At 37.4% G+C, this 13,478-nt stretch overlaps 1 protein-coding gene across 12 annotated transcripts in view; it reads left to right on the top strand.

Moving 5' to 3' along the window:
• The window catches only part of PLEKHA7 (pleckstrin homology domain containing A7), a 133,791-nt gene that overhangs the window by 85,393 nt on the left and 34,920 nt on the right, over window positions 1–13,478 (top strand). For 9 of the 12 annotated variants that reach the window (XM_072338387.1, XM_072338390.1, XM_072338388.1 and 6 more), the window contains 3 exons: window positions 451–551; window positions 6,254–6,432; window positions 8,328–8,813. In XM_072338387.1, the coding sequence (XP_072194488.1) occupies window positions 451–551; window positions 6,254–6,432; window positions 8,328–8,813 (766 nt within the window). Of the gene's footprint in view, window positions 1–450; window positions 552–3,953; window positions 4,034–6,253; window positions 6,433–8,327; window positions 8,814–13,478 lie in introns of those variants that run through there. The other 3 variants (XM_072338385.1, XM_072338394.1, XM_072338392.1) reach the window with 2 other exon arrangements.

Here is a 13,478-nt window from a genome sequence, read left to right as displayed (position 1 = left end):
CCAAACTGAACAAATAAACAAAAAAAAAACAAGCCACCTACACTTAAAAATAATAATTAAATACAGTATTGATTCTTTAAAAATGCAACATTTTTCTGTATTGTTGCTGTGGAGTCATAGTAAAATTCAGACTTCAGGGAACATCCAAACATCCCAGGTCTCTGGGGCTTGATGCATTCATGCATTGAAAACCTCCAACGGCAGAGATGACACAGCCTCCTTAGTCACCATGTCACGCTGCTTCTCTGTGCTCATGTAGGGTTTTATTTTCCTTATATCTGTTCTTATTCCCTCACATTCTGACTAAATGTCTATTGTCTGTTGTTTTTCTGTAATACACCACTCTGCATCTGTAATGGAAAATGTATTGCTATTCCACTGAAATGTGCAGTGAATTAGTGGAGTTTTTTTCTGATGAAAATTATTTTTTTTATCATTATTGTTCTGCAGATAGCAGAGAAGAATCTGTGTTGGGTAGCATACCATTGCCCAGCTATGTAATATCTCCTGTTGGACCTGAAGATCGTATAAATCGCAAGTTTTCTTTTAAGGTATGGGTACAAAACTCAGCAGCTTACCATATTTTAAAGTGCTTATTTGCGTTAGAAGCGATGTTGTTGAAAGCAGAAATATCTACTTTCCTATTGTAATGTTTTTTCAAAAGGACTTTGCCTATTCAAATGTCATGTAGCACTTTTCTGTTACTTATAAATTGCTTCTAAAATATGTTACTATATATAGGCGTCTTTAGAGCTTAATAATTAGAGATTAAAATTGATAATTAATTGCACTACTTTTAGATATTGAAAGAATTGACTTATTTTTCTTTATAAGGTAATTGGGCTTAGAATGGGCTTTTGTTTGTTTAAAGTAGCTTAGCTTTTCACAGAAAACAGCAATGCTTTTGGTATATAATCACCTCCTTCTATGTAAAGAAAGGGTATACAATTTTTCTCCTTTTCTTGTTTGGAAACAATAATTGTCCTAAGGGACTTTGATTTTTGGGGGGCATTATAAAATGGTAGACTACCTTTTGTAGCATTAGGATTTATTTTCAAGTCTGCAATGATTTGAAATTTATTAAACAAATATTAACTGGAGAAGTACGTTTAAAATAGAAGACCTGCTGCTCTTTGTGGAAATATTTGTTGTACTTTTTCAAAGATATTGAACATGAGATAAGCAGGATAAGCTACAGAGGACCCTTTGTTAAAAATTATTTTACTTCAGTATTGAACAAATGTGATTCATGAAGTTCTCCTTGAGCCTTTTTCAAGGCAGGAGAGCATAGTGCAAAATGACGACCCATTGTATATTTGGGCTTCTGCCTCTCTTGAATAAGTCTTAGTGTGGGCTGGGAATGGAGGTGAAACAGCAATAGTTTCTGCTTGAATCTTGTTGCTTTGGTGTTTTGAAAAAAATAGTTTTCATTTAATGGAAGGGTGTTTGCTAATTTTCATCAAGTTTGGTTAGGATTGTTAAGCTGTCTGTCTGTCATAAGGAAAAGAACCTTAATGTGTATGTAGATATGTGTATATATGAGCATAGGGTGTCTTTGTTTGGAGGGGACCGTAAAGAACATTCAGTTCTAACCCTGTGTTGTGGGCAGGGTCACCACCCACTAAATCAGGCACTTTATCAGGCTGTCTGGGGCCCCATCTGACATGGCTTTCCAGGAATAGGGCAGCTCTAGCTTCTCTGGGCAGCCTGTTCCAGTGTCTCACCACCCTCTGAGTAAAGAATTTCCTCCTATATCTAATCTAAATCTCCTCTTTTGATTTAAAACCATTCGTACACACATGTAGTTTCCAAATGATATGTTCTGTAGGCAAGCTCTTGGTCACCACTGCCAAATTGTGCCTCTTTCTTCCTGCAGAATAGAACCCATGGTTATGGTGTGGTTAAATATATTCAGAAGGAAGTGTAGACTTCCCCTGATCCTTCTAGGATTTTATACCTATATGAGCTGTCCTAAATCTTTAATCTGAATCTTTTTGGAAGGGTAGCTTCAGATTAGCCAATAAACTGGGATTTTCAGGTAAGGTCACTTCTAAAAAGTTGATAGGGAAACAAGCAGTTGTTAGTTAGTGAAGGATTGATGTTGCAGTTTCGTTTTAGTTAGAACCAGCTCTTAGGACAGTCGGCAGATTTTGAATGATTCCTGCTGCCTGGGCCCCACTCAACACCAACATTCAGCAATGGCTGCATTGACTGTGGGTGCAGTGTGGTGGGAGCACAGCCTTGCTGGCATTCCATCACTCACCAGCCATTACCTTTATCTAATCTTCTCAGTGCTCTTTGATAGCCAGAGCGTACACGGACATTCTGTCTCGGTATAGCACAGCCAGAAATAGAAAACTCAACCAGTGTAAGCCTGAAATAAAGATAGGACTTTTCTCACATTTAAGTCCCGAATGAGTGGAAGAATGCACTGCATCGCTTTTTGCATTTGGCCAGTCACTTACTCTGATTGCTGTACATCGTTTGTTACAATGGAGGCTTCAATTTAAATGGCTTTTTAAAGTAGCAGTGAGTTTTTGAAGCTAGATAAAGCATCAAAACTCTGAAAATGTTGGTTTCTAAAGCTAAAAGGGCTTTCACTTAGCAAATACATGAGTGTGTTTGGTATATGATGCAGTTAGAAGACAGTTTGTTAAATATATGTTTACTAGGATGTAGGCTAACTTTAACAGGTAGAACATTCCCTGTGGAAGTTCTTCAGCCCTTCCTTCATCTCCTAAGGACCCTAACATTTTGTGTCTGTTTAAATGCTTTGCAGTTACAGGCCTGTAGAAAAGCATATGGCTGTTCAGATCCATTCAAAAGTGTAGGAATATGCGTATTAAATATTTCTGTTTAGCAACTTCACATCTAAGTGTCCATCTTGACAACCTTTTAACGTTGTTTATTTCTCCCAAGCAAAGTCCTGTTGTTACTACTGTCATTAAGCTGTTTGGTGACCCTCAGAATTTAGGATCTCTGTACATTTAGTTCTGTACCTAATATCTTAGAAGTATTAATTAATGATTGTGTTTCTTCATATAGTAGTTTTCTGCTGAAACGTATGTGAGATACTACAAGTGCTGTGTTTGGACTTTACTGTGGAGAAGTTCACGTGACATTCATATATAGCTGGAAATACTCCTTGTGACAAGTAGAGAACTCTTAGTGATACAATTCTCTTTAGAAGTCTTACTGCTCTCTGTCAGGAAAGCTACTTTAATTGATCTTATGCTTTAAAATATGAGATAAATTCATTTTATAAATCTGACATTAATGCAAATTGTTGAAAATTGGAAGGTCTACCAGTGTCTGCTCTAAAGAAAGCTGTAAAACTTCAAGCGAAGCCAACATGTGTGAGTGTATGTCAGTATGTATACATGCATCTTGCCACCAAATTAAGACAAAGAAATATGCTCTGATGCTCCATAAGAGATGTGAAGTACCACTGGAGTTAAAACCCAAACAAAACTCCTCCTTAGTTTGTTACTACCCTTGACATTTTTTCAGAGGTTTAGCCAGTCAGTGTGAGGGTATTCAGAGCTGAGGAAGCCAGGCCAATTCATTATGTCAAGATGCTACTGTAATGTTTTCTTTTAATATATGTACATTATTGATGCTCAAGACAGACTAAAGCAAGTGTCTGCTTAGACCAACTGCTTAGACCAACTGGGATCAGGACAATTGCACTATTTTTCATTTAAAAACAAACAAACAAAGAAGTGAAGTGTTCCTCTCACCATCCCTCCATTCTGCAAACTCTGTCTTTTTCTCTCCTCAGAATTTTGAACTATTTGGAGTAAAGATAGCAGTTGTAGATTCTTGTTCCTGTGTGCTTTTATTACTGTGATCTTTTGTTGAATATTTTCTTTAGAAAATGAATCTTTTCACAATTTTAACTTAATTTTTTGTCCCTGTCTTATTTTATTGATGCGCTTTTGGGGTTTACTGTCCATTTCTCCTGTGCATTTTGGGAGAGAGACTGCTTCCCTTCTCAGTCTGTCTGCATTAAGGCATCTGAATGCATGAATAGGTACCAGTATTACTTTATGCTGTTGTGTACTACGTATGTGTGGCATGTGCTGTGTTTTAAGCTTGTTCATGTGCTGTAGTCATCCTTATAGCTATTGCTTTAAAAACAAGCAAGCAAAAAAATGCTGGCTTCTACTGTGTCTACTAGCAGTGACAGCTACAGGACAAGAACAGAAAGTGGCTTTCTACTTATTAGACATGCTGTACTAATAAATGACTGTAGCTGAAATGTATCAGAATTTTCCTTTAACTGATTTTATATATTACAAGCTTCAAGATGTCAGGTCTGTTTGTAACAGCAAGCCATCTCTGTTATCCCTTCTGGAGCTATCTGTTTTTGGCTGTGATAGCTTTAGTTTCTTACAGGAGAATAGTGCAACATACTTGGCGTTTTTATTCTTTTTCACCATTGCCTTTTAAGCAATGCTTTCAGCTGTGTTCATTAGGCACCACTGAAAGAGAGCATGAAAGGCAAATGGATTATCTTGAATATAACATACGAGTGAAATAAAACCATGTATTGCTAGGGATATACAGTCTCCAGTTAGTTAACCAAGGTCCTGTAGTTGGTTTGTTATGTTTGTTTGTTTTTTCCCAGCAAGCTAGTAGCCAATGAAGATTAGAATCCTGCTGTGTCATCTGCAGTGGGGCATATATAGTCTGCTTTTGGCAGGAGTTGCTTCACTTTCATATTCTAGCATCTTCTCCTATAGACTCAAAATGGCGTATATAGGAACTGTGTAGTCATAAAGTGTAACTATGAAGTCTCCGATTACTTTTATGTTTGGAGCTGCTTTTCATGCTATGTTCTTGCACTGAATGTTAATTATAAGTTGCAGTAATTTAAGTTCTTCCCAACCATATATTTTTGGAACATTTGTGGTATTTTCAACAAGACAGAAAAGAAGAATATTCCTAACAGCAAAGGAAACCCAAAAAACTCAATCAGTCAGACACATATAAAAGAACCATTTGGTTCCTAAATATGGAATTGATCAGAGCTACTGTTTCATTTATGTAAACCCTACTTCCTTTTGTTAAGGTAGATAGATACCACCTTGTATTCTGTTATCTGCCACTGGAGGCTGTGGAACAGGAAGAGAATCTTGGACTTCGTTTTTTTCCCCCTCTTAAAATAAATAAATAAATGCTGTCTCAGCAATATTTCATGCCGTTAGCTTTTGTATGTTATAGCAGGTTTAGTTTTATTAAAAGCAATTTAAATCATTAATTTTGTTCGGATACATTTTGCAAGAGCTTTCATGTGAAGTATGCTTGCTTCAGCTTTTTGAAAAGAAGTAGGGAAATAAGTCTTTTCCTGTTCATTTTGTTAACAATGGCGAAGAGCATGTGAGGTGCTAAACAGCAGTTAGATCTGCAAGGTAACTTGGAGGAAGTATTAGTCTTGAAACATGGTTGTATGACATAGAAATGTTTGTACTGTCCCTTATACAAAGGTGGATAAGATTTGATTAAATTCAACTAGCCTAAAGTTACACAGACATTCTGTATTAAACATGTTTTTGTGCATGGCACTACTATTTAGGTTTTCAATATGTTTATAGAGAAGTTTCTGAATACTTGTAGTGTTTACTGGAATTTCACAAGTTGTTTTGGTATGCAGAGATGCTTGTCAGTATTTTATGCACTTTTGTAATTCCATCAGTATTGATAACTTCATCAGTAAGTCCTGTGATTTTGCAGCTAATACAGGGGCTCAAGTGCACGCCTTAACCAAAAGATCCTAACAGTCCTTAAATCAGCAGTTTAATTGCTTGAATGGTAAGATTTTTGTCTGTGTTTTGTCTGACTAAATTGCTTTATGAAGAAGGCTGTGGTGGTTCACTCACTTACACGTGTCTTGGTGAAAAAATTAATTTGTTTTGTGTGTTATTGGTGGTAAATGGAACATCAGTTAAAATAAATTAAAAAGGTTGAAGTTCATACTATGGGAAACAGAAGTGCCGCACTTGTAGCCTAATAGTGTGGGGAAGAAGTGGGTAAGAATTTCAGTGCAATGTAAAGAGTGCCTTTGGTGTTTGCTGCAGAGCTGCCAGTTGTGGCAAGATAATAATTTCACTCTAAATTCAGCAAAAGAATGCTGAAAGTTTTATTTATTTTGAGGATATCAGGAAAAGTTACAATAAACTTTCTGGGGAGAAAACAGCAGTACTGTCTGATGTTGATTGATTTCTTTGTGTTTTGTTTCTTTTTCTTACAGGCTGTCCATACAGGGATGCGGGCTTATATTTATAATAAGAATTCTGTTATTGGCTCTCAGGCAGAGCATTCAGGGATGCGGACGTACTACTTTAGTGCAGATACCCAGGAGGATATGAACAGCTGGATCCGGGCTATGAACCAAGCTGCCCTTATGCAAACGCGCTCTTCACTGAGGAGGCAAGTTCCATATGCCAGTTCCTAGCTTAAAAAAACAAACTGGATGGTGATGATTTCTGAAGGGGAAACTAATAAATATCTGCTAAGAAACTTATTCCAATTTTAAAGAAATAGTTATTTGTAGTTTACTTGCTACACCAACTTGTTCCTGTTGCTGATCAGCTAGTTGGCAACAAATAAAGTGCGTGCCCCCATTCAGTGACACGGATTTCTTTTCTAGGTATGTGCTTTTAGGGAACTGAAGTTACAATTGTTTGTGAGAAAAATTCATATACATACAACAGCCAAATGGCAGCTGTAAGGAAGGTAAATAGAAGGGAAAGGACAAAAAGAGCAGTGAGTCATTTCAGTTGAGTGCTTAGAACTAGGATCAGAGCCCTCTTAAGAGGGAAAAGAATGTTAAAAATGAGTATGCTGTAAATGCATAGAGTTATGTTTGTTAACTGATTTGTGCAGATATTAACTTGCGGCACTGTGCCTTCATGGGCTTCCAGTTTTTTCCCTTTTCTTAAAAGTGATATGACTTTCTTGATATTTTGGCTTTGGGAATGTGATTCTTTCCCTACAAGCCCTTGTGAAAGAAGCCTCTGTACTTTGAGGTAGTCCTGCTTTTAACCCATGGGTCTATGAGAATTAAAATGTCATAGTGCAGTTTCTCAGAGTATCTTGCACTGGTGCTTGCTTCTAGTAAATATAATGCAATATAAGCAAAAGTCTTAATGTACCTTCTAGACCTTTATGCCCTGTATGATTGTGTTCAAATTTTCTGGAATTAATTTTAATTTCCAATAATATGTGACTTATCACTTGTTTTTCTTTATGTTCTTAATAAAGATAAGAGTTGAATTGAAAGAGAAATCATGAAAGCTTGACACATTAAAAGTATTGACAGCATCCTTAATCATCATGGAATCATAAAATTCTTAGAGTTGAAATGGACCTTAAAAGGTCACCTTGTCCAAATGCCTCGCAATGAACAGGGATATACACAGCTCAATCAGGTTGCTTGGAGCTCTCCTCGTAGACCATTAATTTTACAATGCTAAATCACAGTGAGGTGAAAACAATTGTTTTGTGACGTTTACTTGGAATCCACTTTCTATGAAGATTTCAGGAAACCAAATGTAGTTTAGAGAAAATGGGGTGATGCCCAGAGATCAATGCTACTGTTAAACTGTTGGAGAAGAATCATTTAGAGAAGTTTATGACTATAAAGAGATGAAAAAAATTGCAAATGAAATGTGTTGTGTGTCAAAAGCAGTGTAAAGCTTTTTGGACCCATAGATGTTTTGTAGTGCATTGTAAATTTTATATCAAGAATTCTGTTATGGAACTTTTGAATTATTTAGATAATGAAGTAACATGAATGGCATGTTTTAGGAAAAATGAGATTTAATTTTCTTTGGGAATAGCAAAACCGTAGGTTCCATAGACAATGATAGTACTGAATCAAATGTAGATGGTCTGTCCTCTTGCCAGAAATTACTAGTCTCTAGGGCATCTATAATATGTGAAAGACCTTTTTTTTACTTTAAAATGCACAGTTGGCAGTTGGTTTTCATTTTTTTTTTTGGCTTCCAGTGCTGCTTAGGATAGGAAGGCTTCTTTTTCTATAGTTACTTGTACGTAGTATTGTACAAGTCAACCACTTTTCATAGAATATTAAAATTTTCAGTTATTTTACAGCTGCACGTGAAAGATTCCTGCAGAGGTAATTTTCATCTAACTACGATAACAACCTGGGTTTTGTTGACCGTGTCCATCTTAACATCTGCCAAATTCAGTACAACCTAGAGAAGGTGCTTTCCTAGGTATCCCTTCTAAAACATTAACGAGCGTGCATCAACTTCTGACTGTTAAGCCATGTTCGTTACCAACATATATTTTCTTTTCAGAGAAACTGAAAAAGCGGATCAGCGAGCTGTTCCCCAAGTCAATCACGTGGATGCCTGTAAAGTGTGTGTGAAGGCAGAGGCTACAGACACAAAAGAGAGTTATCAAAAATCTGCTGAAATGCTCGGGTATGAGAAGCGTGAAGAGTTAAGAAGAGAAAAAGAGGAGGAGGAGCGCTATATCCACAGAAAAGAAGCTCTAGAAACTAAGAAGGGAAAGGCTAAGCATGCGTTAACAGAAGCTGATTCATTATTTCCAGATTTAACGAATGCACCACGGTCCCAAGTAGCTCAGTCTCTGCCCATGGAGAAGAATGGAACGCTTCCTAGTTCATTAAGTATGAGTGCTGGCCTAGTGGAGCAGAATGGTACCAGCTCATATAAAAGAGGGTTTGTTCCCAGAACGAATCCTGATAAACAGATTCAAAGAAAAAGTAATATGGCTCAAGTGGAGCACTGGGTAAAAGTCCAAAAAGGAGATACAAAAAGGTTAGTAGTAGGTCCTATCTTTAAATAGACCGACAAACAGAATGTTTCTAATATTAAGAAAAATATGTTTTTGTAATATATTTAGTGCAAGCTGGAACAATATAGAGACAATATGTAACAAAACTTGCTTTCTCTTCTCCAGTACAGAATGGTATTTTTCAGGTCTTTATCTCATGGGGAAGTCAATTTAGGATTGACTAATCAATTCCTCTAATGTTGTCACTATGTTGCAAATAGAAAAGGTGAGATTAGAGTGCCTTTAGAAAAAACAAAACCCCCATTAGTTTTAATCACTGTTGATTAAAGATACTTTAAACTTCTCTACATTTGCTATAGAGGAGTCAGAAATGGAAGTAGAGAACTTATCTTTTGTTTGTAAACATCTACTCAAGGTGAGTTATAGGTAATTGTTCCACTTACAGCGTTCTTTGGGATTTTTTGCTTTCTTTTTTTTTTAAAATTTTTTTCCCCTTATGCTCCTCTTCCCAACATCCATTTGCTTCTCTACATCAGATCACTGTGTCTGTAGTCACCATGTGTGCGTCACGTATTGAAAGTCTCTCTGTTCATTTAGTTAATGAAGAAATCTTCTAGGACGTTTCCATGGTGTCCAGGATTCTCTTTTCCCATTTCACTCCCTGAAAATTACTTAAGCTGGTAATTCTTGGTAATTCCAAGAGCTGGAATGCTGTTGTTTGGAAGTCTCACAATCGCTTTACATTCAAATCATGCAGTACCAGTTGATAAAAATGAAGTGATGGTTTTATGTCTGACATCAGCTTGGGTCAAGTGGCAGGAAACACAGCTGGGCTGGACGGTGCACATGAGGCAGATATGGGTAACTGACTGAATCGCTGTCTTAGATATTCCTTAAAATCTAGTTGTAATATAAAACAATAGGAGACGCGTTTGATTTTAGGAGGAAAAAGCATTTTGGACTTTTAAAATACTTATTGAGGTTAACGTTTGTCATTGCAGATCCAGTGAGAAATTCGAGGCTTGCTAATCCTGTTTGGAAGTGCATTCTTCTACTCTCTTACCTGTGGGATTACACTTAAAGAAGCTTTCATGCTTCTCAGTATTATTTAATGTTGTTATATGAATGCTAGAGTCAGTTTACATCTGTTTTTTCACTTGGCTTATCAGTGCTTCCTGAAGAAACGTAACTTCAATGGTGGGGAAAAAAAAAAGATTTGGTTTGTTTGTTCTGTATATGCACGGAGGTATCAGTCTAAAGTGATCCAGAAAACTATCCAGCTAGTTACCCTGTGCTGAATAAAATTTTCATTGATGTTTTTCACATCTGAAGTGTAGGCAGTGAGCAGACTTGACTGATACTGAAGTAAGCTCTGTTTTCTCCCCTACTACTCTTTTCAGTAAGATTAACTTTGGATGTGTACCAGGCACAGTGCTGTGGTGCTGCTGCTGCTCTAGGTGCCCTAGAAAAACCAGCTGCCTTGGCTGACACTGCTAAACATGCAGTGAGTGAGCCTTCACGGGTGTAACTGCAGTGATGTAACCAAACTGTGTGTCTTGTAGTAATTCATACAAACTTTGTTTGTGTTGTTTTGGCTCAGGTGACCTTGTTTTCCTTCTCTACCTCTGGCAATTGGCGTTAAGTTCTTTGTGTTTGGAATGAATTGTGTGTTATTTCCCAGGGATTAATGGCTCTATCTTATACATGGTGTCTGTTGAGGTGGTTACAGTGCACTGAGCTGATGTTTAAAAGTGGTATGGCAGTTGTCTGATGTACTCTCGATTTCAGAATATAGAAATGTAAAATAGAGGCAATCGTTTCACTGCCTTTCCATTTTGCTTTTAGTATGAGTGGAGCACTTAATTTTTTTATTGCTCCATGGTTACTGAAATGTTACAAATAAAGAATGTCTTAGGAATAAGCAGCCTTTAGCATTTTTGAACACAAAGTGAGTACAGTACTTCTCCTGGCTGAGGTGTATAAAGATGCAGTGTTTGGCAGCAAGCTGATTATGACAAGAAAGAGCTTTTTTAGCTACGTGCCTCATATGTTTCATCATTTGTTTCTATAATTGTTTGCAGGGATTGCACTCTTCGTATAGACATTTAGGTCTTTCAGATATTTATTTTACTCCTTTTAATAAATCACTCAGAATTGTTTGCGAACTAAACTAAGAGATGTTAGCTTTCAGTCACTTTGGAGGTGCATCTTTCCTCAATGACTGATAGATGCACTGTGGTACAACACTGTCACCCAAACCTCTCTGTCCTCAGCTACCTCAGTGAGTTCATCCCAGCCTTCATGAGAAATGCCAAGTTTGGAAGGGTACTTGGAAGTTGTTTTAAGTAATTGAAAGTCAGAGCCAACAGCTATCTAGAAATTACTAGTCTCTGATTAGATTTCAGTGCGTGGGTAGGTGTAGTGAATTTACTACTTACACTGACAAAAAATATATTCATCTGATTAAAAATAAGCTGAATGTTTCTGAAGTTGTGTAGAGGAATTTCTTTTTTTTGGGGGGGTGGGGGCGGAATACAGTATTAATCATATTTTCTTGTGCAGAACTTTGTGTTCTTTCCTGACTTGGTTAAGGAAGAAACATTACATGTCTTTGTTAGTTTCTGTGTATTCTCATGAATTCACATGGTGTTTCCAATAATGGTATTTGTTTTCTTTTGGTCATTTATCTTTGATTTTTACAATACCATTTGTGTAATTGCTTCCCGCTGCAGATCCTGAATGACTTCCATGTCAATAATCTTGTAGTATGGCATCAGGCCCTTTTTTCACTCTTCACTGTCTGCTTTCCTTTTTAGATTATTAAACCTTATCCTTCAAGAGAGGGATAGTCTCAAGATTATCTACTTCTGTTCATTTTACTGTTAGTGTCTGGGAGAAACCATTGTTTGCAGTTCATAATAGAATAATTTGAGTCATTTGGGGACACTGTTCTTTCCCTTTTATAGAAAATTTTGTCATCTTGGTGTTTGTTTTTATGTAACACAATTATCTGTAAGGGTCTGAAACCTCGAGTAGCAGATGCCACCTGACTAAAGCCTGTTTGTTGTCTTAGCTGGGGATTTGTGCCTACTTCATGCAGTGAGAAATCACAGCCTGCTTGTATGTAGGCAGTTGCATCAAGGGAGCATGACTCTCTGTGCAATGCACAACTTTCTTCTTTTTTTGTAATGTAGCTGAAGTATTACATGAAGTCAGCGCTTCCTACTGCTCAAAGCACGGCTTTCATCCAAACTGTTTTTACTTCCTCTCAGACATTATTTATTTCTTTATTTTTCCCCTAGAAATTGAAGGATTCCCCCCCCAAAAAAAAACCAAAACTCTTAGCATCCTTTTTTTCCGGCTGCTTCTGCTCCTACAGCTGCTAGCCCTGTTGACTTCATTGACTAGCAGTAACACTTCACCCTTTTATGATTGATTAGAGCATAACTGCACATGGATGGCTTGCAGCACACCAGAACTTGGTGGTGGCTTTATGAGGACTTCACTAGGGCGGAGTGTAGGAACAACTGGCTTTTGGAGGAGCCTCTGCCCTTTTTTCCGCAGGAAAGTCACCTGTCCTGCCTTCATGCCTGTCTCAAATGTATTTTTGAAGCCTTTGCTGCTCCAGTATTTCTCAGTTCTCATTTCTGTCTGGAGAAAATACATTTTTAACAGCTGCTTTGATATTTGTGTGGAAAGAATTGGCAGCTCAAAATTTACAGAGCAGTGCAGAGAAGGTTACTTGACCACTAAATGCTGATTTTGAGTCGCCTCTGTTCCATCCTGTCTGCTTGTTTTGCCTGTGTTTTGGAAGTCTAGGTAATGTGAGAGCACAGCTTTTATGAATTTGTGATCCTCTGTGCAACGTGCAGCAGTTATTCTGCTTTCTCGCACAAATGTACCTTTTCAGGAGCAGTGTTTCAACACAGTCCAGTAATGCCAGATTCTTCCAGTAGAAACACACAGAGGCAGCCATTGAGCAACAGTTACGGATATCAGTTCTTTTTCCTGCTTCAGTTATGCTTCTCTTATTCCTGGATGCTGGACAAAGATGCTCCTTTTCATCCTGCCCTTTTGTTGGCATGGAATTCCTGGAGTTCCCTCTGTACCAGATCTCATTCTCATGCAGAGAGTGAAGCCTACTGAGTGAAGTGAGGAATCTGCTCCCAGTTTGCTTTTTTTTGTTTGCTGTTTCTGTTTGTGGGTTGATATTTGTTTATATTTTTTTTGGTGGCTATTTGAGTGATTTTGGTTGTTTCTGTTTGTATTGTTACTCTGTGGAAAAAGTAGCAGAATGGTTTCCATGCTAAAGCAATAGATGAGTGACTGCAAGGAGGAAACTCATAAGTGTTTAGTGGCAGGATGAGAAATGAGGCAAGCAGGTTCATATGCATGAGGCTATGGAAACATTTTGGCTTCAAAGTAGGAGAAAGATCTAAGTGTGCTTCATCAAAACTTTTCCCAAATTCTGTCTCAAATCTCTTGGTGGATATAGAATGAGTTCTGGAGTTTTGGGAGCACTATGGCTTCAGTGCTAATACCAAGACGTAGCATCTCTGTCTATATTCTGGTTTGTTAATTAGATTTGGTCCTCATCCTTGTGCTGCTTCAAATGGTAGAATCCATATCATTTGATCAGATGAAAGTAAATGGTACAGACCTGGGAACCTGGAGCTCATTCTTAATTT

Source organism: Excalfactoria chinensis, chromosome 5 (assembly GCF_039878825.1).
Source record: "Excalfactoria chinensis isolate bCotChi1 chromosome 5, bCotChi1.hap2, whole genome shotgun sequence".
NCBI classification, from domain to species: domain Eukaryota; kingdom Metazoa; phylum Chordata; class Aves; order Galliformes; family Phasianidae; genus Excalfactoria; species Excalfactoria chinensis.
This window is presented reverse-complemented; position numbering and strand designations above follow the sequence as displayed.